This window comes from Silurus aristotelis (assembly GCF_946808225.1).
Source record: "Silurus aristotelis genome assembly, chromosome: 26".
NCBI classification, from domain to species: domain Eukaryota; kingdom Metazoa; phylum Chordata; class Actinopteri; order Siluriformes; family Siluridae; genus Silurus; species Silurus aristotelis.
This window is the reverse complement of record NC_139599.1, coordinates 4,662,160-4,687,124: the sequence shown is the minus strand read 5'-3', so window position 1 is coordinate 4,687,124 and position 24,965 is coordinate 4,662,160. Positions and strand designations below refer to the sequence as shown.

The following is a 24,965-nucleotide window of genomic DNA, read 5'->3' as shown; positions in this document are numbered from 1 at the left end:
TAATATTATAAAATTAAAATCGGTTGAGTTGCATTCTCGATAGATAGTAGACACGTTGGTAATTATTAGACACCTGAATTGATTACTATTTAGCTTAAAAAAACGATATTAAGTGATGTTTTTCAGATAATGGCAAAATAATGGCAATTTAAACACCACGTTTAAATACTTTTACAATTAAAATTGTGTATTTATATCATCTCGTGGTCACGACATAACAAAAGTTGTTATGTCGAGATCACGAGGAAATTAAGTGGTGATCGCGACAAACAAGAAAGAAAAAAAATGATAGCATGCACGACTTCTTAAAACTTCCGTACAACCGAGCCTCTGGATACAAATATTTTGAGATAGTCCCTTACTTTTGATTACGTCACGCAACCCGGAAGATAGGAATTGTTCTATTGAGCTTGATCAAGAAGTGAGATGATAATTATGAAGTAATAAAATGGATTATTATGTTATGTATTTACTGACTATATTCATTGTATTATATATACAATCAGATATGTGTGTATCTGTAGCTTGTTCTTTAATTGGCAAAGCAATTAGAATGTAATAATTATAAGACATTTTTCAGGAAGAGACAATAATAATAATAATAATAATAATAATAATAATAATTATTATTATTATTATTATTATTATTATTATTATTAATACTCTATTATTAATAATCCTCATCATCATCATCATCATACTTTTCATGCAATTTATGGTTGCAGATTGTTTTCGAATTGTCATTTGAAATCTTTGAACCTATTTCAATTAACACTTTTTTTGACACAAATAAATATAAATCCAGTTTTATGATCAGTGTGGAATAAATCTGATATTCTATAATCTTATTATTACCAAATACTGTACACAATCTATTCTGCGCAGATTTGCATTAAACCGTACACACCTAATGTTTGTACAATCAATAATATTAATACTATTTACCGAAAAAAAACCACAAACAAATAAATACCATTAAAATAGTAGTAAAATAAACAAAAACTTTTAATATTTTATATATTCATATATATATATATATATATATATATATATATATATATATATATATATATATATATATTTATATATATATATATATATTTATATTTATATGTAATCTAAAAAGTGTACTTTCTGTCTCTTTTCCAAATCAAAAATGTAAATAAATAATTTATCAGATAATTATTTTTATCTAAATTTTTAGGGTTAGCGACCAGTAAGTAGGATGGACCTCTGCTAGTGTGTGGATTTGATTGATTAACCAGCGGACCAATAACAATGCGCCATGTAAGAATCTCAGCCAATAGGAACCCGTCAAAGGATTGCTCTAGAAATACGATAGCCACCGCCTTCCGACCTCGTTGAAAACACACATAGGGCAGATTGAATTTGTGCAAAATAAAACATGGCTGCAATTACGCGTACCCTTTGCGTGATATTCATTGCTTCTTTAAAACCGTGCTTGTCTGATGATGGCCATGAGATGGAGGAGTTTCTCAAGAGAGAATATTCGTTGTCGAAGCCGTATCAAGGTAGGAGCCGGCGTAGTGTTCACGCATGCGCGCTTAGCTCATATAAAAAATATACTGATACATAATTATACAGAAGGAAAAGATGTGCAAAAGATGAACGTCTGTGGTTTGGTGTTAAATCAATTATGTATGACGTAGAGGAAAGGAAATGACTTGACAATCCCTGATAGAGCATCTTTCTATCTTGAAACACCAATATAATAGTATTTATTGTATAGTATTTAATAATGTATTTATAGTATTATTGTTGTGCATTAGGATCAATGGAGTCTAGGTGTAGAACATGTATGGCAGTGTTTAAAGGGATTATCTGACAGGTTGATGATCCTGCATGTGATTGTGATTGAATCAGGAATTGGCTCTTCCGGTTCTTCCCACTGGGAGCTGATGGGTGATGCCATGGTGACCACAGACCAGGTGCGCCTCACTCCTGATCTGCAAAGCAAGCAGGGGGCAGTGTGGAGCCGCATGGTGAGTATCACATCATCCAACTATTAAAGGAAACAAACTCAGCCTTTAAAGACTCCATATATAGTCATCATCAATTGTAGATTGTATTAAAACATGGCGAAAAAAAATCTCTTCCTCAACCAGTGGTTGCGAAACCCATTCATTAAGTCACTGCAAGCACCTCAAGGGCTTTTCTGCTTGCCTAAACGCCATCAGATTTAATGTTAATGTATTTTTTCAACGAACATGAATTCAGTTATTCCCAATAGTATATTCTCTTTTCTCTTGGTTGAGCTGCTTCCAGAAGTGTATGTTTATGCTAGAGTTGCGATCTGATCATATTTCAGCCGTCACGTGTTTCAGCCAGGGTCAGAGAAATCTGCCTTAAGCTCTTCAGAATCCACAATGCCGGTGCCTGTAGCTTCAAATACATGACAATGCAACTTGCTGTAACCAATCAAAGTCGAGCATTAACAATATTAACTTCTTCAGCAATTTGAGCTACAGCAGCTCGTCTGTTGGATCGGACTACACGGGCTTCTCACGTGCATCAATGAGCCTGGGCCGCCCATGTCCCTGTCGCCGGTTCACCACTGTTCCTTCCTCGGATTACTTTTAATAGATACTGACCACCACAGACCAGGAACATCCCACAAGAGCTTTTTGGAGTTTTGGAGATTCTCTGACCCAGTCGTCTAGACGTCACAATTTGGTTCTTGTCAAACTCCCTCAAATCCTTACACTCGCCCATTTTTCCTGCTTCCAACACGTCAACTTTGAGGACAAAATCACTTTCTGTCTAATAAATATATCCATCCACAAAACAGGTGCCCTAATAAAGAGATAATCAGTGTTATTGAGTTCACCACTCATAATTTTATAATGTCATAATGTCTGGTCGATGTATGTATTGTGTGTGTATGTGGTATGCAGCCGTGTCACTTAAAAGACTGGGAGCTCCAGGTGCACTTTAAGATCCATGGTCAGGGGAAGAAGAACCTGAATGGAGACGGTATGGCAATTTGGTACACAAAAGAGCGTGTGCAGAAAGGTAAAGCACTGAAGCGTGTGACAGTATACAGAATTTACTATATAGTCTCCGATCCTCAGCCTTTCCAACTCCATATCTATCGTTACAGGCCCAGTGTTTGGGAATGAAGACCTCTTCACAGGGTTAGGTGTGTTCATAGATACATACCCTAACGAGGAAAAACATATAGAGGTAGGATTCTTGTTAATGTTTCCTGTCTGGCATCAACATGCATACAAAATAATTTTGTTCCCATAATACAATATTCATAAGAAGAAAAGGTGTAATGGGTGATATTGAGTTTTTGCTTTGTGTCCATCTGGCTTTTAGGCTCAGAAGAAAAGGTACACCCCTCGCACACAGGTGCGTCTCGAATATAATAAATATATATTTTTTCTTTAAGTTGCATTTGCTTCATTTTCTGTTCATTCACACAGTCACACAGAGCTCATATTCCGAAATATTCTTATTGTTTCACAATAATTGAATTCAATGAAAGATGCAGGGAGCATATTTAGGGTTCCAGGAACCAATACTACAACTTTTACCTCAGCAATCGCAGGAAAGCAAAGGGGCAGAGGGGAAAAGGGGTGGAAAATTTCTATGGGAACTTCATCGGGGGAATTTAGGAAATAATAGTATATAAGCTGGAAACTTACCAGTTTATGAAAATGTATAGCAGTTTATGAAAATTAATTAGCAATGTATAGGAATTAATTGGAAACTTATGGAAATTAATATAAACAGTATCATATACAGACATGAACTGGACATTTTGTTTGGTCATGACATTTTTAAATTATTTAATTGTTAGTACAATTTTGTTGCAGGGACGTAAAAAAATATATATATATATATTTGTCGTTTATGTGATTCGCCAATATGGAATTTTTTTTTACAGGATTGTGTGCAGGATTTAAGAAATTGTATTGAAATGCAAAGAATGCACAGTGCATGTAGGGGGTGTGGGGTAACGGCTCCTGGGGTTATCCTGCAAGATTTCTTTCCACCAACTCTTAAATGTAACCAACTCTTAAATGTAACCAACTCTTAAATGTAACTATGAACCGATTGAAAAGTCTTTTTGGTGTTTTCCAGTTTCTGTGGTAAAATCAACTCTGAAATAGTAACAGAAGCTTCCATACATGACTCAATGTTGATATAACGATACTCAAAAAAAAAGTGTCCGTCTCGCTGAACTAATTTCCAGAGGATCTTCCCGTACGTATTGGCGATGGTGGGGAACGGCACGATCAGCTACGATCACGAGCGTGACGGCAGACCCACGGAGCTGGGCGGCTGCAACGCCATGGTGCGCAACCTCAAACACGACACCTTCATCTTCATCAGATACGTACGGCGCAGACTCACGGTGAGGAGAAGCGCAGGAGAGAACATCATAGTGGTCTCTGTTGCAAACACTTTTGCAGCATTGATTATAACTTGATCCTTCAACGTTACTCGACAGGTCATGATCGATATTGACGGTCAGCATGAATGGAGGGACTGCCTGGATATCCCTGGTGTCCGGCTACCTCAGGGCTACTACTTCGGCGCCTCAGCCATCACCGGAGACCTTTCAGGTAAGACATTTCTTTTCCCACATCTCAAACAGATGTTCCTCCTGCATTCGCACACAGCACCTTACATTGTCACTGTTTTTGTTTTTGGTTTGTTTTTATCTTACCTCATTACATTCCAGACAATTTGTACTTCACACATCTAAATATATTCGCACCATTTTTAACTACCACTTTATCATTTATCTAATTTTATTTTCTAATATTTGCGCTTATTTTATATTTATAGTGTCGTATAATTTTCTGAGCAGCCAATTAGGGTTACATTTCACTGCAAGTTGTATTCTGTATATAACTATATTTGTTCAAATAAAAACAAATCTTGAAATATTCGATAAGAATTAAACCCTGCATTTGTGTCAGAAAGCAATCCACGCTATGGCATTGCAATTCCCTTGAAGATTCCATGACGCCCAAACATCCCAGACTTACAGGCAACATGCTCCGCTGAAAGGCAGATGAGGACTAAAGTTTATTTATGTATTTATTTAAAATACATGGTGGAAGTGAACATAATTCCTCACTACATCGCACTTGTAGTTTGCGGACATGCCACAAACGAAAAGAAATCCCGTTTGCGTATCGGATTGCGAATGCTTTTTTCTTAAGACTTGTGAATGAGTAGGAATTGCTACAAACTATATTGTGATCTGTTTGTTTGTAAAAATAGAATTTTTACTTTTTCTTTTCTTTCAAGACAACCACGATCTAATCTCTTTGAAGCTGTACCAGCTGACAGTACTTCGAAGTAAGCTCGAGGAAGATGACGACGAAGAGGTCACCGTTCCAAGTGTGGACAATATGGAGTTACTTAGGAGTAAGGCAGAATTGTGTTCATATTGTGTATATATCCTGAGCAACAACTACAAACAAATGTAATCATCAAATCACAGGAGCGTTTACTTTTGTTGGAATCCAATTGGGAAACCCGTTCGTATCCTAAATGCGAACTTGGATTCATAAAAAGAAAACGGTGCGGCAAGTTGAAGTAGCTTATTTATTTCAGTTACTTATATTAGGGCTGTCGGTTGATTAAAATATCGAATCGCAAACTTAATCGCACATTTTTATCTATTTAAAATGTACCTTTAATTAATTCTAATCAACATGGGCACAGATAAATATGGATGCTTTATGCAAATGTATGTTTATTATCAGTGAAACCAAACTCAACATAGAGCATGAAGAAAAAAAACTACTATTAAGGTTTAAATTTCGCCTCATATATTTATTCATTTATTTATATTTTCACTAAAAACAGAAACGGTCACAGAAACGCACGCTGCATTAATCGCCTGTTAATAAAACGCCATCAAAATGAATTTTTGTTAACGTGTTATTAGCAGACACACAGCTGTTATTACTTAGGGTGTACTTACTTATGCTGACCGTTATTTTTACGGTAATGGCTGTGTGTTGAGAAGATTCTAAAATGGTTGCTGAAATAACTAATCTTTGTAAGATACGGTAGAAATATTAAAGAACATAAGGCCCTAAATTTTCCAGACCGTCTGGTTCATAAACTGTAGGTAAATTGTCTGTCTTTCTTTCACAGGCTACCAGGAAGAAGAGGGAATGAGTAGCATTGCTATCTTCTTCACCGTCCTCTTTTCCTTGCTGGGCATCTTCCTTCTTATCGTTGTAGTCCTTGTGGTCTACAGCCACTGGAACGAGAGCCGCCGCAAACGCTTCTACTGAGCTCTCGACAGGCTGAAACGTGACGAGAACGTGTGGATCGGGCTTCGACAGGTTCACAAGCTCCGGATCGACCCCCATGTCGGTGCTCACTGGGCAACCAGGTTTGAAAAATACAGAAGGATGAAAGACTTGACCTCGAGATCCAAGGGTTTTAAAACACTAAGAATCAAAGCATTGTGGGTAAATGGGATTCGACCCCAAAACCATTAGGGCCTTTATAAGAAAGGTATTGAAATCCAAGGGTTTTAAAACACTAAGAATCAAAGCATTGTGGGTAAATGGGATTCGACCCCAAAACCATTAGGGCCTTTATAAGAAAGGTATTGAAAAAGGTTTATTTTGTTTTTAAATGTATATAGAAAACAGCTTATTATTCCCAATATTTATGAAACGATATACTGAGCATTTATATCTGGTTTTCAATACTGCATTACATGGAAAAGTGATACTGACAATACAATTTGCTATCCAATATGAAATATTAAAAAAAGAATAAATAAAAGAAAGAAACATGCATATGTTGACCACTAGGGGGTGCAATAACGGAAAAAACTTTATTCGAATTTGAACGTGTTTTTAAGGAAAAGTTTTATCAGTGGGGTTCGTGTACGTTGCGTTCATTTGTTTACTTAATTCGCAGTGCATGGGGCAAGGGGAGGCAGTGCATTGGGCAGCGGGAGGCAGTGCATTGGGCAGGGTGAGGCAGTGCATGGGGCAGGGTGAGGCAGTGCATTGGGCAGCGGGAGGCAGTGCATAGGGCAGGGTAAGGTAGTGCATGGGGCAGGGTGAGGCAGTGCATGGGGCAGGGTGAGGCAGTGCATGGGGCAGGGTGAGGCAGTGCATGGGGCAGGGTGAGGCAGTGCATGGGGCAGGGTGAGGCAGTGCATGGGGCAGGGTGAGGCAGTGCATGGGGCAGGGTGAGGCAGTGCATGGGGCAGGGTGAGGTAGTGCATTGGGCAGGGGAAGGTAGTGCATGGGGCAGGGGGAGGCAGTGCATGGGGCAGGGTGAGGCAGTGCATGGGGCAGGGTGAGGTAGTGCATGGGGCAGGGGAAGGTAGTGCATGGGGCAGTGGGAGGCAGTGCATGGGGCAGGGGGAGGTAGTGCATTGGGCAGGGAAAGGTAGTGCATGGGGCAGTGGGAGGCAGTGCATGGGGCAGGGGGAGGTAGTGCATTGGGCAGGGGAAGGTAGTGCATGGGGCAGGGGGAGGCAGTGCATGGGGCAGGGGGAGGCAGTGCATGGGGCAGGGGGAGGTAGTGCATTGGGCAGGGGAAGGCAGTGCATGGGGCAGTGGGAGGCAGTGCATGGGGCAGGGGGAGGCAGTGCATTGGGCAGGGGAAGGTAGTGCATTGGGCAGTGGGAGGCAGTGCATGGGGCAGTGGGAGGCAGTGCATGGGGCAGGGGGAGGCAGGGTGAGGCAGTGCATGGGTCAGGGTTATTCAATGAGTGTGTAGATATTGTGCATGGTATAAAACTGTGAACATATATCTCCCAATTCCTGTCACTCTCTTCTCGCTTCTGAAAAGAACGTAATGATCCATAGGAACTTCTTGGAAAAAAGCTGGATTAAAGCCCCCCCGATGTGCGGATAGTTGATCAATTAGTTGACATCCAATTTGTTCACAAGTTCAACAAACCTAAATAACTCGAACCGAAAAAATAATATGGCAGGAACTATAAATTATCAAACAAAATATAAAACATAAAAAAACGTACACGGACCCCAGTGGGAGACTTCAGGAGATGTTTTTTTGACAATGATTTCTTCAATTGTTTGCTTCATTTTTATAGAAATTCTGAATACAGGCTGTAACACTACCGTTTCTCAAATATGGTACTGACAACAAAGTTGAAAAATTTTGTTTCGACGACATGGAAAATTTGCATCGTGATCCGAATTCACACCGTGGACAAAAACATGTCACTGTAAAGTCGCACCCTGGGACGAAAGTAATAAAGGAAAAAAGTGAAAGGACTGACAGGAGGAGAAAGGAAGTGTCGCATAAACGTGCAGGTTTCAACGGTTTGATTGGAGAGTTCCGATTCCTAAAACCCTGCCATCTTATAACAAGCAAATGTATTTTTTCCTTTTGTGATTATACGTGCGGGGTGCTGACGTTACAGTGGCAGCGTTTCACATGTACTTTATCTCCTGTGTGTATGTTGAATGTTGAGTTTGTGAACTCTGCATTGCACTGACTATAAAAACCTCAGACACTGAATGAAACCTACATTTATCATATACATCAAACTGTATTTTATGAAATAAAAACAAATGATTTTTTTTCACTTCTGGTTTGCTGAATCATTTAGTCCCCATTGCTGTTAAAAGAACCTCCACTTTTTTGGGAAGATGTTCCACTAGATTTTGGAGCGTGCGTGAAGATTTGTGCTTGTTCCGTTAGGAAGTTCGTTAAGTCGGGTACTAATGTAGGTGAGGTGAGGAGGACTGGGGTGCAGTCAGTGTTCCAATTCATTCCAAAAGTGTTCATAGGATTGATTTCAGTGCTCTTAAGCAGCAGATCTTTCACTCCAACTCACCTCATGGAGACATTACTTTGTGCACAGGAGCAGGTTTGGCTCTCTTAGTTTAAGTGAAAGGAAAAATTAATGCTACCACATCCAAAGACGTTTTCTACAATTGTGTGCTTCCAGCTTTGTGGTAACAGTTTGAGGAAGAAGCACATGTGGCTGGAAAAGACTGGTGTCCTAGTACCTTTGGCCATATAGTGAATTTGACTGCACACATGATTGTTAATTGATTTATGGAAGGAGTCTCCAGTGTCAGAATATGGGCAGAGGTAAAGCTGAAACTGTTTTCCAACACTGAAAAAAACCCACTAACATGACTTTGGTTCCAGTGTTATATATATAATAATATATATACACTACAGACAAGTTTGGACACACCTTCTCATTCAAAGAGTTTTCTTTATTTTCATGACTATGAAAATTGTAGAGTCACACTGAAGGCATCAAGGGATATTTGACCAAGAAGGAGAGTGATGGGGTGCTGCGCCAGATGACCTGGCCTCCACAGTCACCGGACCTGAACCCAATCGAGATGGTTTAGGGGTGAGCTGGACCGCAAAATGAAGGCAAAAGGGCCAACAAGTGCCAAGCATCTCTTTCGGGGAACTCCTTCAAGACTGTTGGAAGACCATTTCAGGTGACTACCTCTTGAAGCTCATCAAGAGAATGCCAAGAGTGTGCAAAGCAGTAATCAAAGCAAAAGGTGACTACTTTGAAGAACCTACAATATGACATTTTTCACACTTTTTTATGTATATAATTCCATATATAATTCCACATGTGTTAATTCATAGTTTTGATGCCTTCAGTGTGAATCTACAATTTTCATAGTCATGAAAATAAAGAAAACTCTTTGAATGAGAAGGTGTGTCCAAACTTTTGGTCTGTACTGTATACTTCGTTTACACTCCTTCGTTATTTTAGCTGTGTGCTTAGGGTCATTGTCTTGTTGGAAGGTAAACCTTCGGCCCAGTCTGAGGTCCAGAGCAATTTGGAGAAGGTTTTTGTCCAGGATATCCCTGTACTTGGCCGCATTCATCTTTCCCTCGATTGCAACCAGTCGTCCTGTCCCTGCAGCTGAAAAACACCCCCACAGCATGATGCTGCCACCACCATGCTTCACTGTTGGGACTGTATTGGACAGGTGATGAGCAGTGCCTGGTTTTCTTCACACATACCACTTAGAATTAAGGCCAAAAAGTTCTATTTTGGTCTCATCAGACCAGAGAATCTTATTTCTCACCATCTTGGAGTCCTTCAGGTGTTTTTTTTAGCAAACTCCATGCGGGCTTTCATGTGTCTTACACTGAGGAGAGGCTTCCGTCGGGCCACTCTGCCATAAAGCCCCGACTGGTGGAGGGCTGCAGTGATGGTTGACTTTCTACAACTTTCTCCCATCTCCTGACTGCATCTCTGGAGCTCAGCCACAGTGATCGTTGGGTTCTTCTTTACCTCTCTCACCAAGGCTCTTCTCCCCCGATAGCTCAGTTTGGCCGGACGGCCAGCTCTAGGAAGGGTTCTGGTCGTCCCAAACGTCTTCCATTTGAGGATTATGGAGGCCACTGTGCTCTTAGGAACCTTTAGTGCAGCAGAAATCTTTTTGTAACCTTGGCCAGATCTGTGCCTTGCCACAATTCTGTCTCTGAGCTCTTCAGGCAGTTCCTTTGACCTCATGATTCTCATTTGCTCTGACATGCATTGTGATCTGGAAGGTCTTATATAGCCAGGTGTGTGGCTTTCCTAATCAAGTCCAATCAGTATAATCAAACACAGCGGGATTCAAATGAAGGTGTAGAACCATCTCAAGGATGATCAGAAGAAATGGAAAGCACCTGAGTTAAATATATGAGTGTCACAGCAAAGGGTCTGACTACTTAGGACCATGTGATATTTCAGTTTTTCTTTTTTAATAAATCTGCAACAATGTCAACAATTCTGTGTTTTTCTGTCAGTATGGGGAGCTGTGTGTACATTCATGAGGAAGAAGAATGAACCTAAATGATTTTGGCAAATGGCTGCAATATAACAAAGAGTGAAAAATTTAAGGGGGTCTGAATACTTTCCGTACCCACTGTATATATATTCTTATATTCTATACTAATATATATATATATATATATATATATATATATATATATATATATATATATATATATATATATATATATATATATATATATAAAGAATATATATAATAGTAATAAAAAATAAAATAAATATATATATAAATTAGTTGGCCCACTGTCATTACAAGAGTGGCCTCAAGCCTAATTATTTGTTAGATTCACCCACCAACCATATGCATAAGCAAGTGAATGTTTTGATTTCAATATCAATGAATAGGGAAAAAAAAAATCATCATAATAGTAAAAATGCTCTTTTGAAGGTTATATCTCTCTAATGTTCGTCTGTACGATGCATAACGAAATAACTAATCTGGCATTAGGAGAAATAATATATAAAATTTAAAGTCATAATAAAGTCTCCACAATACTGGTAGTTACTCCAACCATTCTAATTTTATTTTACAGACTGACCCAGACTCCTATTTAGTAAAGGAAAAATTATGTGGCCCTCACAGGTAAAAGGTTTGGGGACCCCTGATTTAATGTAATGTCTGAGGAGATCAGCCTTTTTTTATTACAAGATTTGTCCACCAGGGGTGCTATCACCAAGTTAAATACCGCTTTGTTTCCCTCCTCGTGGCCTTTGATTAATAGTTCCCAAAATATCATTGTCAACTCCAAATATATCATGGATGTGGGAAGCAGATCCATTTTGTGCCTTTCTTTCCACCCAGTATTCAACATAAGAGTTCGGTCTCTCCTTGACGACGTGCCAGAGCTAAAAGGTCACGTGTCACTGAGGCGCCTGTTTGTGAATATGACTCAAGATCAGTTCATTGTTTGTGCCAAATCTTGTCAAGTTCCTGAGAGGAAATTCAGCAGAAGTACAATGACACACACACAAAAAAAATTGCAACAGCATGTTTTCTGGGAAGTTTTTGTTCGAGAACGATTGCACAGAAATAATTGCTGTTCCTATTACAATTGCTTATATCGTGGTGTTATGGAACGACTCGGGCTTCGCATTTTCGTCCAATAAAGACAAATACACAGACGTGTGCGATATGTCGATTTTATTACAAAAATAAAATACAAAGAGTACACAGCCGACCTTCTTTTTAACCCCGAGCGTTAGAAATTTCCACACATTTCTGTGATTTGCAGAATTTTTCCCACCGTTTCACCATCCTGAAGAATTTTTTGGCTTGATCTAAGTGACGGCAACAAAAAACAAACAAACAAACAAACAAACAAAAAAAAACAGTTCTGTGCTCTTCGGACGACTGCTTCTGCTAACAAATAAGTAACAAACAAAATCAAAATGTGCACTTTTTTTTTTTAACTGAACTTAATGATATTATGGATAATGAAGCTAAAAGAGTCAGGTGATGTATGACAGAAATTTTGTCCCATTTGTAACAAGAATGTAACAAAAACACAAAAAAAGACCAGACCCTTCAACAGGCTTACACAAGGACACGGCTCAATTACGCCACGTCTACTGCAAGGCGACGGTTCGGATTTCAGCCGCTCAAACCCGGATAAACAAAATTCAAAACCGGTTCTGAGGACAGGACGTGTTAAGGAGATCGCGTGTAACGTGCCAGTAACAGATCTAATCGCGAACTAAAGGCCGGTGCGAGGTATACGCACAGGCGTTACAAAAAAAAAAAAAAACGGGTCGGAAAGAGAATGGGTGCACGAGCCAGGCTGAGATGTTTCACTCTGCGTTTTTTTCTTCCTTTCCTTCCCTACTTTTTGAAGTGACAGGAAGAAAAAAAAAAATGACACTTTATGTACAAAAATCGTTCGTGTACAAAACGACCGTAGTAGCAAATTATTTTCCCGTCTCGGAGTAGACGTCTACTGAGATACAGTGCAATGTGGACTGGATAGTATTGCTTGTATTGACGACCGCTGCAGAGCTTTAACCTTTTTTCTTTGCGTGCATAGCCTATAGTTAGATACAGTACGGAAGTGTGAAGACACAAACAGAAATGAATTAAATAAAGTAGTGAGAGAGAGAGAGAGAGAGAGAGAGAGAGAGAGAGAGAGAGAATAGAGTAGAGAGATAGAGAAAGGGGGTGGGAATTTTTCCTTAGGAAAGCTTTATTGGGAAGAACAAGGCACGGCGAGTGTAAACATCCCTGTCGGATGTGTTATGAAAACTGAAACGGAGTCGAATCAGGGCTAAATTCTTGGAAGGAAGAGAGAGAGAGAGAGAGAGAGAGAGAGAGAGAGAGAGAGAGAGAGAGAGAGAGAGAGAGAGAGAGAGAGAGAGAGAGAGAAAAGAGCTGAAAGCAAAAACAGAAACCAAACTTCCCTGAAATGCTGCAAGGTGGCTTTCCCTCTAAACTAGAACAGGTTATATTCAATACACATTAGAATTCACCGTAAGGGCCATCATGCTTTCTTTTCCTGAACGTTCCAGAATTCGAGGTGCCATTACTTATTATAATTATAAAAAATAAAAAAATAAAAATAAAAAAAAAAGAAGAATCTCCACTCTAAAACCTTTGGTCAAAACCCTTGCACCTTGGTCGCCACGGTTTTTGTCGCCACGTTCGTGTGTTTGGTAAAAAAGGGGACCAGGGAGACCGACGCAGTCATGCAAATCTCCATGTTAACACACCACACATCTCCACATAGACTCACACGTATTCTCACAGGTACACAAGACATAGAGATCATTGCACGTCTCTAAGTACTTATATATACACACACATATACACTGAATTGCAGAAAACATGGCGGCCAGTAAAAAAAAAAACCCCAAAAAAACCCCGACCATTTAACCTCTAAGCGACCACAACGGCAAACAGCCTTAATTATTTACTAGTCTTTTTGTTTGTTTGTTTGTTTAAAAACAACAAAAGTCAGCGCCATACAGTTTGGGCAAAAAAATCTGCCGCAGATTATATGAAGAAGCTTAAATGCTTCGTTCCCTAACGTAAAAAAAAAAAAAAAAAAAAGAATATCGGAATCTCTTTCAGATCGTACGGCTACTCGGCAGACATGCAACTTCGCATCTACACAACCGCATGCATCAGTTTCTCAGACCACTAAGATCGTTCCAGGATGGAAGCCTGATTCCACTGAGAAGGAAAGTTATTACATTTTATATATTTATTTATTTAGTTTTTTTTCCCAGCAAAAGTAAATCATAATGTTCACGTATTTTCTTTGTCTTTACTTATATGACTTAATATCTGGCTTATATTGATTTTAATTTTTTTTTTTATTTATCAAAAGGTTTGATTCATTTAAAAAAAATAAAAATAAAAAAAATAATAATAATTCACTTCTCAAATTTTGACATTTACGGTTTTTGGCACAGACCCTTATCCGAAGCAACTTGCATTCATCTAATTCATACAACTGAGCAGCTTTGGGGTTAAGGGCCTTGCTCAGGGGCAGCTTCGTGTGGTAGGGGTTTGATCTCAAACGTGCACCTTTAGAAATTCAGATGTCCAGTGCTCTCAGAAAAAAATTTACTTCTCAACGTTATGTTTTGTCAAAACTAAAAACACTGACATATATATGTTTCTGACATATGAAAATTCTGATTTTATCCAAATTCTGCCATCTAAAAAAAAAAGAAATTCAGACTGCAAATCAACCTGACAAATGATTATTACATGAACAAAAAATGAATGAGAAAACAGTTGAACAGCTATATAGACTAAATATCGATCCATTGACCTGTTTACCTACAAAGCAGGTTAATTATTTTATCCTTTTAAACAAAATTCTGAAGTAGGGATTCAAAAGGCCACTGTGTTCCAGAGAAGTATTACATATGACGTAAAAAAACTATGAAATTAAGTCCCAATTTTTGAATTAACTCCTCTGAGCTCATATATCAAATTCATTGAGATAATAATGCTACACTTTTACATTCTGCTGCTGCCAAAAATAAGTTATTTTCTTCTTGGCAGAAATCGCATGCGTATTCCTGAAAAAATGGAAAATATCTACACTACCGAAAGTACAAACAACTTCCTGCTTGACATCATCAGTACTGTAACCAAAATCTGGGAAAATCTTCTGAACCTTAGAGGATCTGATAATATAGGTGAATTTTCCAAGAATAATTCTAGAGCGAAGTCTCGCGCAAAGAAGAAAAAGTCAATATAAAAGTTGTACGTGTAAAAAAAAAAAAAAAAGGATTATATTCTAGGTATGAATAAAGCTCTATAACAACATTAGTACGTTGTATATTACCACCATGTGATAGCACCACGGGTTTATCTACAAGCTCAAAACGTTTCCATTTAGCATTACAGCTTGGTGGTGCACGAGTTTTTCACGTTAGGAAAACGATGAGATTCGACGAAAAAACATGCCGTCCGAACTAATCGTTTTATTCAATGCGTGTTTCGCGTAGTCCACAGGATCGACGACGTTGGAGCGTCTATTAAAAGCGTGCAAACCCCCTCCTGAGAAATTCCAACGTGAACGCAAAATATCAAGTGGTTCACACTAATTCGACGGGCCCCATTAATCCAAGAACTAATTCAGTGGTAAATTAGAAATGCATATCGTGTTAGAGCTCCGAAGTCTATATATAACAGCCGACTCGCTTCAGTGGCTGAGCTGCATTACTGGGATATTTGGCGTATGCTGCGATAACGTGGAGCTCTTCAGTTTTTAGCTCACTGTAGGCATTTTGCCGTATATGTCTTGTGGGCGTGTCAAATTGCTAATTTACAACTGCCGTTGATTGGTTGTAGTTTGGTTTGGGTAATAAAATCAAACAAAAAACCTAAAAAAAAAAAAAAAAGATTCATGGGGCCCAGTGCATACAGAAAGAAAGCCAGCTGAAAGAGCGCAGTCGGACCCGGTGCAGTCGTGCGGCACAATTCGAAACAATAAGAACACGTCGGTTCATCTGTGCATAAAACTCTGTCTGAAGCCTCTCAAAAAAAGGGTGAAAATAGCAGCATTGACTTCGCTTTTCTGCTGACGACCTCTCGTGTACCTACAGAGTACACATCTGTAGCGTATCTTTGACTGCCATGGAAGTTTTTCGAGCCGACAAGGAAATCAGAGCGTTTTTTTTTCTCTTTTTTCCAGTCGATGAAACGGCTAATTCTTTTTCCAGATGTGCCCCAAGCAGAAAAAAAAAATCCTGACAAAATTCAGGTGTGATCCTACATAAGTAGCTCATCCAAGCCCTGCCTTTTTTTTTTTTTCTTTTTTCTATCGGCTCTCAAGACCGAGGCTTGTGAATTCAGTAGGTTGAAGGTTGACATGGTCAGAGAATTTGGAAGTGACCACTACCAGAGGTGCACGCATCCCGGCGTTAATCGCGCAGATCGGATAGAAAAGGGTCGAAAAATATGCTGACTTTACAAAAGTGGTATAAAATGCGAGTTTCTCTTCTCAAGAGGCGCTTACAAAAATCCAGACTCGGGTTAAAAAGTTCACGCAACGTATTCAAAGTTATCGTTCGAAAACACCTCGCTTCGTATGAGAAAAAACAAAAACAAACAAAAAAACTAATCCTTGCGATCAGAAGCTTTTAAACCCTTATTTGTATGTATTATGCATTGAATTAGATTCATTTTGGTGTAAATTGTTTGTTTATTTTTGAATTAATGCTGACTTTACTGGAATATGGTTCAAAGGTGAAGCTGGCAGTGTCACTCCTGAACAAATAGGAGCGTAAGTGGAAGTTTTCTCCGTCTGATACGCTGGCTTTAGTCACGATTTTTGTAAACGAATTGTAATTTGAGTTCTCCGAGGCTGCTTTCATAGTTTATCACAGCACACCATTTTACTAAAGCAGAGTTGCAAAAGCAAAAAACAATAATTTGCGGGGGGAAAAAAACCCCTATTATAATTTTTTTATGAACTGACCAATCGGACTTAAAAATGGAGGACAAAATGCTGGTGAAATTTATAATAATAATAATAATAACAAAAATAAAAAATAACTAAAATAAAAATAAAAAAGGAAAAAATTTGAATTATATTGTATGTTTGGGATTTTCGTGTTTTTGCTATGCAACTGCGTACAGTAGCATCAATTCTTTTCGCTGTCTGCTGCTGATGTTAGAGAGTAGCTAAAGAAAGTGTGAAAGCAGCCTAACTTCAGAGACCTAGCTATTGCTCTCTCATATCCACAAAAGGCAAAATCTTCAGTGGAACTCTAGCACCTGCCAGCACCTCTGAGAACAGCCATATCAGGTGCATTCTCGCATCGCCTTAAATCGTTTACTTTCGCTCTTGTTTAAAAAAGGGAGGTGGTATATTATTACATTGCTGATTCGCTGGTGTGGGGTTAGTATCAAATCAGTATTGTGTTGTATCGTCCTAAACCTAAATTAAAACGCTAATAAAATCAAACCTCAAAATGCGTACAGCTTGACAGCGTGCCGTCTCGCAGGTCGTGCATGACCGTAAGCAAGCTGGGTAATGTACGCAAAAAAAAAAAAAAGCACAGGGTGTGAGGGTGTCTTTCTGTGGCTTTCCTGAAGAAGGTGCAATCTTACAGTTGTGTGTGGCTGTGTCGCCCTGTTCCTGAGGGATGAGGCTCAGCTGATGTCAGACCCACAGCTGCACTCTCTTTAGCAGAGCCTTGTGGAAAACAAAACAAAGCAGGCAGTCAGACTTGTCCTGGTCCGTTGTTTTGAGCTCTGTCTTTCAGTCTAAGTGCAAGGAAAGGCAGTGACCGGCAGGCCATGACGCCATAGCTGATCTGAAATGTCACATTGAGGACATTGGGGAAAAAGGGGTTCATTCCAGGCCACAAAGACGAGTGAGATATTTGGTTAAATGAAATGTGAAGCAGCTTCAAAGCACGGATCTTTCCTTCTTCTGGCTAAAACGAGCGCCACTAAATACAAAAATCCCCTCTAGGAACAAACTAATTATGTTGTTGTTAATGGTAACACAAGAGCAAAGTATTATTCAGTTGTTATTTGAATGGCAGAACATGCCAACACCCTGCCTTGTGCACTTCAAGGCCGCCTTATGGCTCCAAAAAAGAAAAAAAAAGAAAAAGTATGCTAATCATGAACAAGCCGTAAGCCTTTCAACTACAGGCAACGGTACAAGTCATGTGGCTCACACTACATGATCTCCATTGGATGTTGGTGAGTGTGAGATCTCCTTGGGTCTGAGAGCCTGTCTCTCCGAGCAGCAGCTCCCATCGGGCACATTACACATCCTGCCCTCATCCTCCTCCAACCCAGAGCATTCGTCTGTATCCAGCTGGCACACGCACATCTCGATGCCTGAGTCACCAGTCACGTGTCTCCGTCTGGTGTTCAGCTCCTCCTCTGGGGGGACGTCCGGCTCTTCGTGCTCTGAGCATTCTGATCGGGCTGCGGCTTCTGTGAGATTCGGCTCTTGAGCCTCGCAAGCGCCGTTCTCCGCCTGTGCCGGCTCAAATACCACGGCTGACTCTGAACCTCTGAGAGGTGGTTGGGTGCAGGTTGAGCTTTCTGGGGGATTCTCAGAGTAAGGTGGAGGAGGGGTGGGAGGGTGGCCTACAACTTCTTCATAGTCAGGGAGCTTGCAGTCTGTCCAGAAGCCTGAAATAGAAAGAAGGTCAGATACCTGAGCAGCGAGTCAAAGGGTCTAAAACAAGGACCAAACTAGGGAAAGACAGAACAGAAAAACAACGAATATTAATTGAAATGATTTAAATGAACATCCTCAACTGATACATGAATAACACTCACCCTTTAAAAAACTATTAACTACACTTAAACTATTGGTTCTATCTTACTGGGTGAACTAAAAACAAGATACAGCAGACCACATAACGGAAGCTTTCATACACAAGATGAAGTCATCAATGCCGAGGGTGCTAATTCTTGGGAACAACGGAACGTGACCTTACTCCACTACTTAAATAGTTTAAACTCGTGAAAAGAAAACATATGTGGATTCACCCATATGCACAATTGGAACTGACACAGTCTTGTGATTCCCATACAAAATCTGTCATTTCCCAGTTGAGGCTTCAGAGTTATTATACATTATACATTATAATCAGACATAATGTTAACACTATTTTTCCTCCTGTCCAAAATCCTGTTCTCAGATCAAATCGCTGGTGAGGGAGTTGGTCACACTTACGCAGGTTAAGGGGTGGTGGAGAGATGAAGGAGCTGGAGGCCCCCTGATAGGCCATGAGGCTGATCTCTCTCTGCCTCTGTTCCTGTTGCAGGCGCATCTTAACACGCCGGTGTCTGTATGCACAGCAGCAGCTCAGCATGATGATAAGAGTCCAGACCAGCCAGAACCCTGAATGCATACACACACACAATATTTTTTTTAATATATCGAAATAAAGTAATACACTAGGCACTCATTTATTGTTCCAACCAGATTTTCTTCCCAGAGGCAGATTGCTCTTCTTAGGTCCATTCGGACCACATGTGCATGCTTATAATATGCTTTCGAATGACACGCCTACAAGTGCATTAGATGTGATTAAACATTTGCAGGGTGGGTGTACCGGTCAGCCAAAAGTTCAAAACAAACAAACCAAAAAAAAAGACCATTTCCCTCCATTTTACAATTTATTATTTTTTTTATTCTACTGGGCAGTTGAAGGTTAAGGGCCCAGCAGTGGCAGTCCTGGAGTTGCTGTGATGTGTGCTGAGACGTGTGCTGAGACGTGTGCTGAGGCGTGTGCTGCCGATTAAAAGTGCAAAGTTTTCACCACTAAGCTACAATATATGAACAAATATTTGTGGACACCTAACCATAAGATTGTGCTATTCCACATTTACTTTCCATTTCCAGTTATATCTTCCACTCTTCTGGGAAGACGTTAGACTAGATTTTAGTGTGCGCTTCTGGAGATTTTTGCTCATTCAGCCACAGTGTTAGCCAACTCATGTTACTGATATACTGTAGGGTGAGGCCTGGGGTGCGATCAGAGTTTCAATTCATCACAAAGTTGTTCAAGAGGGTTGATGTCAGACGTTCCACTCCAACCCGTGTAAACCGTATCTTCATGCAGTTTGCTCTGTGCACAGGTTTGGCTCTTCTGGTTTAAGTAAACAAAATGTGTGCCTCCAACTTTGCGGTAACAGTTTGGCTACAGCTACAAAAGCTAGGTGTCCAAATACTTTTGTTCGTCTGCTGTCCCACTTACACCAGAAAGCCAAGATGAAAAAACAAAGCAGGGCAGAGTATGACACTCACACCACAGTTCGTAGTAGTACGTGCAGCACTCTGTCTCGCCGCAACAGTAGCCCATCTCACATCTGTACTTCTCATTGTTCACGCCGAAACAGAACTCCTTGCCCTGTCAAGGAGTAACAACATAATCAATAACACAGGAAGGACAACACTTACATTGCATGCATATATTGCATTGCAATTCTAAAAAATTATAAAAATACCCCCTTTTTTATTATTCAATCAGCATGTTTAGAGGCATTAAAAAATATATAATAAAAATGCACATGAAGGAGTCCATAATCAGATTTTTGATCGTCAATGCATAGTCATACTTTTTTAAAACAAAAAGTAAGGAATAATTTCTTTCTAGCAACATCAAACTGGTACGTGGTTTCAGTACTGTAACATACAGTCTATATTCATCCTGTACACTTCTTACTAGTTGCCTGGATAGAAGCAGAATCTGTGTTTTAATATTCAAACTGAAACCTGGTTTATTTATATATTTATTTTGGTGGCAGCCCGTTATGTAAAAATATCATTATTTTGACATTTTGTTCTGTCCCTTAAAACAATGCCTGGCTTGTTTACTTCCTTGTACCGAATAAGAATTGAACAGTTATTAATCAGCAAATGAAGTTTACTGATTAAACTGTGGGGTGTTAGACGGTAAAATAAGCAAAATAATATGGAAAATATTAACTAAATAATGAACCTAAATAGAGGGTAAGACATTATTAAATCTATTGAAATAATAAAACATTATTCTAATTTATTGCCAGTAAATAGAAATAACCCTATAGCGCATACAGAATCCATGATATCGGATCGACATGCACTAGAAATACCGATTATTGGACTCAAATATCTGATTTCCCAAAATAAAAGTGTTACATTTAATATAAAGTTGTTTACAAACAACATTTATATAACGATAACCACCTGGTTTGCTCGATTTCTTTTTGGGGGAATTGTAGCAATAATTGTGAGATATAAAAAAAGATACCTATAATATAACGCTTATTGTATAGAGGCATGAGGTAAAAATAAACGGACAAAAATAAACTGCATTTGTTTGTAATACACAACAGGAGCAGTGGCAGATGTTTATTCTCTATTTGTTTTTCAGGCACAAATACACTACGTTATTAGACATTATTTTAATTGAGATTCATTAATTTATTAAACGTAGTAATGAAAAGTTTTTTGTAATATAAAGTAAAAGGGTTTCAGAAATTCAAAAATGCAATATGAGGCTTTAAAAAAGTGAAAATCCAGGCAGAAAAGTGAATAACAAAAGGATTGGATGTTAAAATACATTCTTCGGTATCTGTAAAATAAAATAAAAATAAAAGTCAGAGGAAAAAGGGACAAAAGAACAAAAGAGAAAGTCGGGATAGTTTCTGAAACTTGGCCAACTCGCTCATTTACAGTCAAAGAAACGGTACTCGCCTTTATTATAGCCGGCATGCTAGCTAACAAATAATACGATTTTTCGAAAGATTAAAAACGCATTATTTCTATTTCAGTTCAGGTCATTTATTTTTGCAAACTCGTAATCTAACTTTCAACCTGAACCGAGTGTCAACTTTTACAAACGTCTATTCACAATTCATAAAAACCGAACTATTGTTCACCTTGATGCCGTTACCGTTAGCCGGCTAGTTCCGTGTCAAGCTAACACCGCTAGCTTTGATTAGTGAGCAGAAAGGAGAGAAAAAAAGAACCTTCTATTAAATAACTATCAAATATTATTTGTCAGGGGAAAAAAACCCAGAAGGAAAGCAGACAGTTCAATATCATGTCGTCCTTTTCCTCTTTCATTTATCCTTTCGAATAAACGTGCACAGGTTATTTTACGTAGAAAAACAAAAACAGTGCACAATAGAGGGCCTGCACCAGCTGTGAGCCCCGGAGCTCGAGTTACACATGCAGCCGCATCCAAAGCGCTCAGCTCGGCTTACCTGCGCCAAACAGGTCCCTGTGCAAAGCAACCCCACGACAGAACCGAGCGTTTTCTGCCTCATCTTCGCTAAGAAAGCGCCGGAAACCATATAGAATGGATTTTTTTAAAAACGATTAATCGCTAGAATAACCGCCACAAAGGACAAGCGACATATTTTTGTTTCTAGTCCAGTCGCACTGAGGCAAGCCCCTGGAAAAGCAATACCGAAAGCAGTGCACTGCAACCCGGCTGTAGGGGGCGACTTTCCCTTATGTTTCCACTGAGGGGAAACTTTCACTTCACTCCTGACCAGACTCTTCAATTTACAAATGATTATTTATCATTATTGTATTGAAATATTTATTAAATTATAGAAAAATGTCTTTTCAATTTTTTAATCTACCAGCTGGATTAAATGAAGGTGAATCCAGAACCTATAATGGGAATCCTAGGGAACGACAGGAGCATAAACTGGGAAAATGATCATAATAAGATACCAATGCATCTGATAGCATTTTAACAAAGCTATAAATCCATTTGAGTGCATGCTTCTGGGACTTAATATGACACCAGAAAACTCTGAGAAAACCAACACAACCACCTGTACAGTAATTAAACTCAGGATCAAACTCCAGACCAGTGCAAACCGCTGACCAATGTGCCATATTATGCATCTTAGATGAATGTTTATTGTGCTTATGGTGAACCTAGAAACTATCCTGAGAACACCGAAGGAGAAGCAAATAAGAATAGAACCTTCTCAGGACACCATGCATACACAAAGGGCAATTTAAAGGAAACTTGCACAGACACATGTAACAATTCACACAAAGAAGTAACCCAAAACTAAGAAACCAAATGCGTGTATTATATTAAAAGCAAAATATAGTGGATATATAAATAGAATCTAGCAGCAAAAAAAATCAAGGAAAGCAAAAATTTGGAAACACCCGGTCGTTTATAATTTTTGAGAACCACAAGTTCCTTTTGTTTATATGCAACAAATGATGTAATTTAACAATATGAAGTCTTGCTCTGACCAAACAAATATATAAATGTGGAGATATTACACTTTCTTTTCATTGAAAAATCCTCCCTAAGCATGAATAACAGATTTATGCATCCAGACAGTTAATTTCTCCAAACATTCATCTGAAATACTTTGCCATGCCTCTTGTAAAACATGGCCAAGTTGTGCTTCACTCGTTGAAGATTTCTTTCTAATCTTGCGATCCAATTCATCGCATTTAAGTTTATTAAGATTTAGGTGCTGTGAGTGGGCAGGACATTCCAAGATAAATAACACTCTAGCCAACTGTTTGCCCTTTATATAACACTTACAGAGCTCGGACAATTGCTTTGGCTCATAGTCTTGTTGTATGGTGAAGCAGGTTCCGATTAAACCGCAGTCCAAACAGAATGGCATGGCATTGGCATGGCATTAAAGCATGGAATGGAAGCCATGCTGGTTTATTATTCCTTTCTCCTGGAATCAGCCTTCAACCTTCCCTGCTCTAAAACAACCCCGAACCATTAAGCTTCCACCTCCATGTTTGACTGTGGGTGTAATGCAGCCTGCTAACATCTTCTCTCATGTTCTCCATTTATATAAGTTCTACTGCTAATGCAAAAATGTGTCAAATGTTAACTTATCTACAAAACCTTCACAGAATTTTGTTCCAGTCATTGACTGTCCATCTGTTTTGCCTTTTTATATAGTTTGTTGCATAGAAACAAAACGAACGTCTCAAAAAAACCCAATAAAAAACGAAGGCACTATATGACACAGGATGATTCATTATGATAGAACGTTTTGAATAAGAAGAAAAAAGCTTTAATAAATTCTAAAGTTATAATTATGATTATGATTAACCACAATGAAATGTGGTTACTGTTTCTATAGATTTCTATGAATTGAACCTGTGCTGTTCTCATAAAGAGGGTGGATTTTTTTGAATTAAACGCAAACTCTGGTTTGCAGCATGTAGATACTAAAAACATGAGTGAATGCTGCAATATTACACTGCAGATATTTGCTAATGAATTCATAAATGCATTTTTTTAAATGTTGTGGTAATTGGAACACTAATGATACACTCCATTGCTTCTTTCATCCCAGTCGCTGTATAAAGACGTCTATATTTAATTAAAATTAAGTGTGTACCTATGTGAATGTAAGATTTTTATGATGTGACACCAAGCCAGAAAGTGTTATTTTGTCATGGTTAGTCTAAAGAGGCTATAGGTAATGTAGCACACATTTGTATAGAATGTCTTTGGATACGCTATAACAAAACTTTGCATTCGCTTGAACTTGGAAACCCAAACCTGTTCCAGCATGGCAGTTCCTCTGTGTACAAAGTGAGTTTCTTGAAGATATGGTTTACATGCTTTGGAGAGGAAGATCTTGGGTGGCCTGCTATAGAGCTCTGATCTCATCCCTACTGAACACCTTTGGGATGAATTGGAACACTAGATAGATAGATAGATAGATAGATAGATAGATAGATAGATAGATAGATAGATAGATAGATAGATAGAGGGAGAGAGAGAGAGAGAGAGAGAGAGAGAGAGAGAGAGAGAGAGAGAGAGAGAGAGAGAGAGAGAGAGACTGGACTTTTAAACCTTATAAGGTAGAAGTTCAGCCCAGTGTGTGTCCTTTTTTCATGATCTTTTATTTTTGTTGGACACAGAATATAAAAAGCAATCAACTGCGATTTATACTTAGCAAAGATTTAACTAAGATTTAACAAAATACTGCAAAAACCTTGACATTTTTGTGATAGGACTCACAGTATTAAATCATATTTTAATGTCAAGCTGGCAAAATGTCTCATATTGAGTGGATTCCATCGACTGTGAGTTTTACATCACAGTACAAACCCCAATATCACAAAACATCCAATTCAGACAAAACTCCTAAGTACATATGCACAATACAGCATATGTTCCTGCATATACAATAAATCAAATGCAGTCACCACAA

At 38.9% G+C, this 24,965-nt stretch overlaps 2 protein-coding genes across 2 annotated transcripts; one reads left to right on the top strand and one right to left on the bottom strand.

The window, feature by feature from the left end:
• The first annotated feature begins 1,298 nt into the window (after window positions 1–1,298).
• Window positions 1,299–8,004, top strand: lman2la (lectin, mannose-binding 2-like a). The gene is made up of 11 exons (XM_083531054.1): window positions 1,299–1,532; window positions 1,885–2,003; window positions 2,916–3,033; window positions 3,122–3,204; window positions 3,343–3,375; window positions 4,223–4,384; window positions 4,481–4,595; window positions 5,290–5,409; window positions 6,148–6,516; window positions 6,611–7,234; window positions 7,707–8,004. The coding sequence occupies exons 1-9, from the start codon at window positions 1,406–1,408 to the stop codon at window positions 6,288–6,290; spliced, it is 1,020 nt and encodes a 339-aa protein (XP_083387180.1). The 5' UTR covers window positions 1,299–1,405; the 3' UTR covers window positions 6,291–6,516; window positions 6,611–7,234; window positions 7,707–8,004.
• Window positions 8,005–15,912: 7,908 nt separating this feature from the next.
• Window positions 15,913–22,272, bottom strand: wbp1 (WW domain binding protein 1). Its single transcript, XM_083531053.1, has 4 exons — window positions 21,999–22,272; window positions 20,056–20,158; window positions 18,979–19,146; window positions 15,913–18,428 (listed from the first exon to the last, which is right to left on the bottom strand). The coding sequence occupies exons 1-4, from the start codon at window positions 22,086–22,088 to the stop codon at window positions 17,959–17,961; spliced, it is 831 nt and encodes a 276-aa protein (XP_083387179.1). The 5' UTR covers window positions 22,089–22,272; the 3' UTR covers window positions 15,913–17,958.
• Between the last annotated feature and the right edge of the window lie 2,693 nt (window positions 22,273–24,965).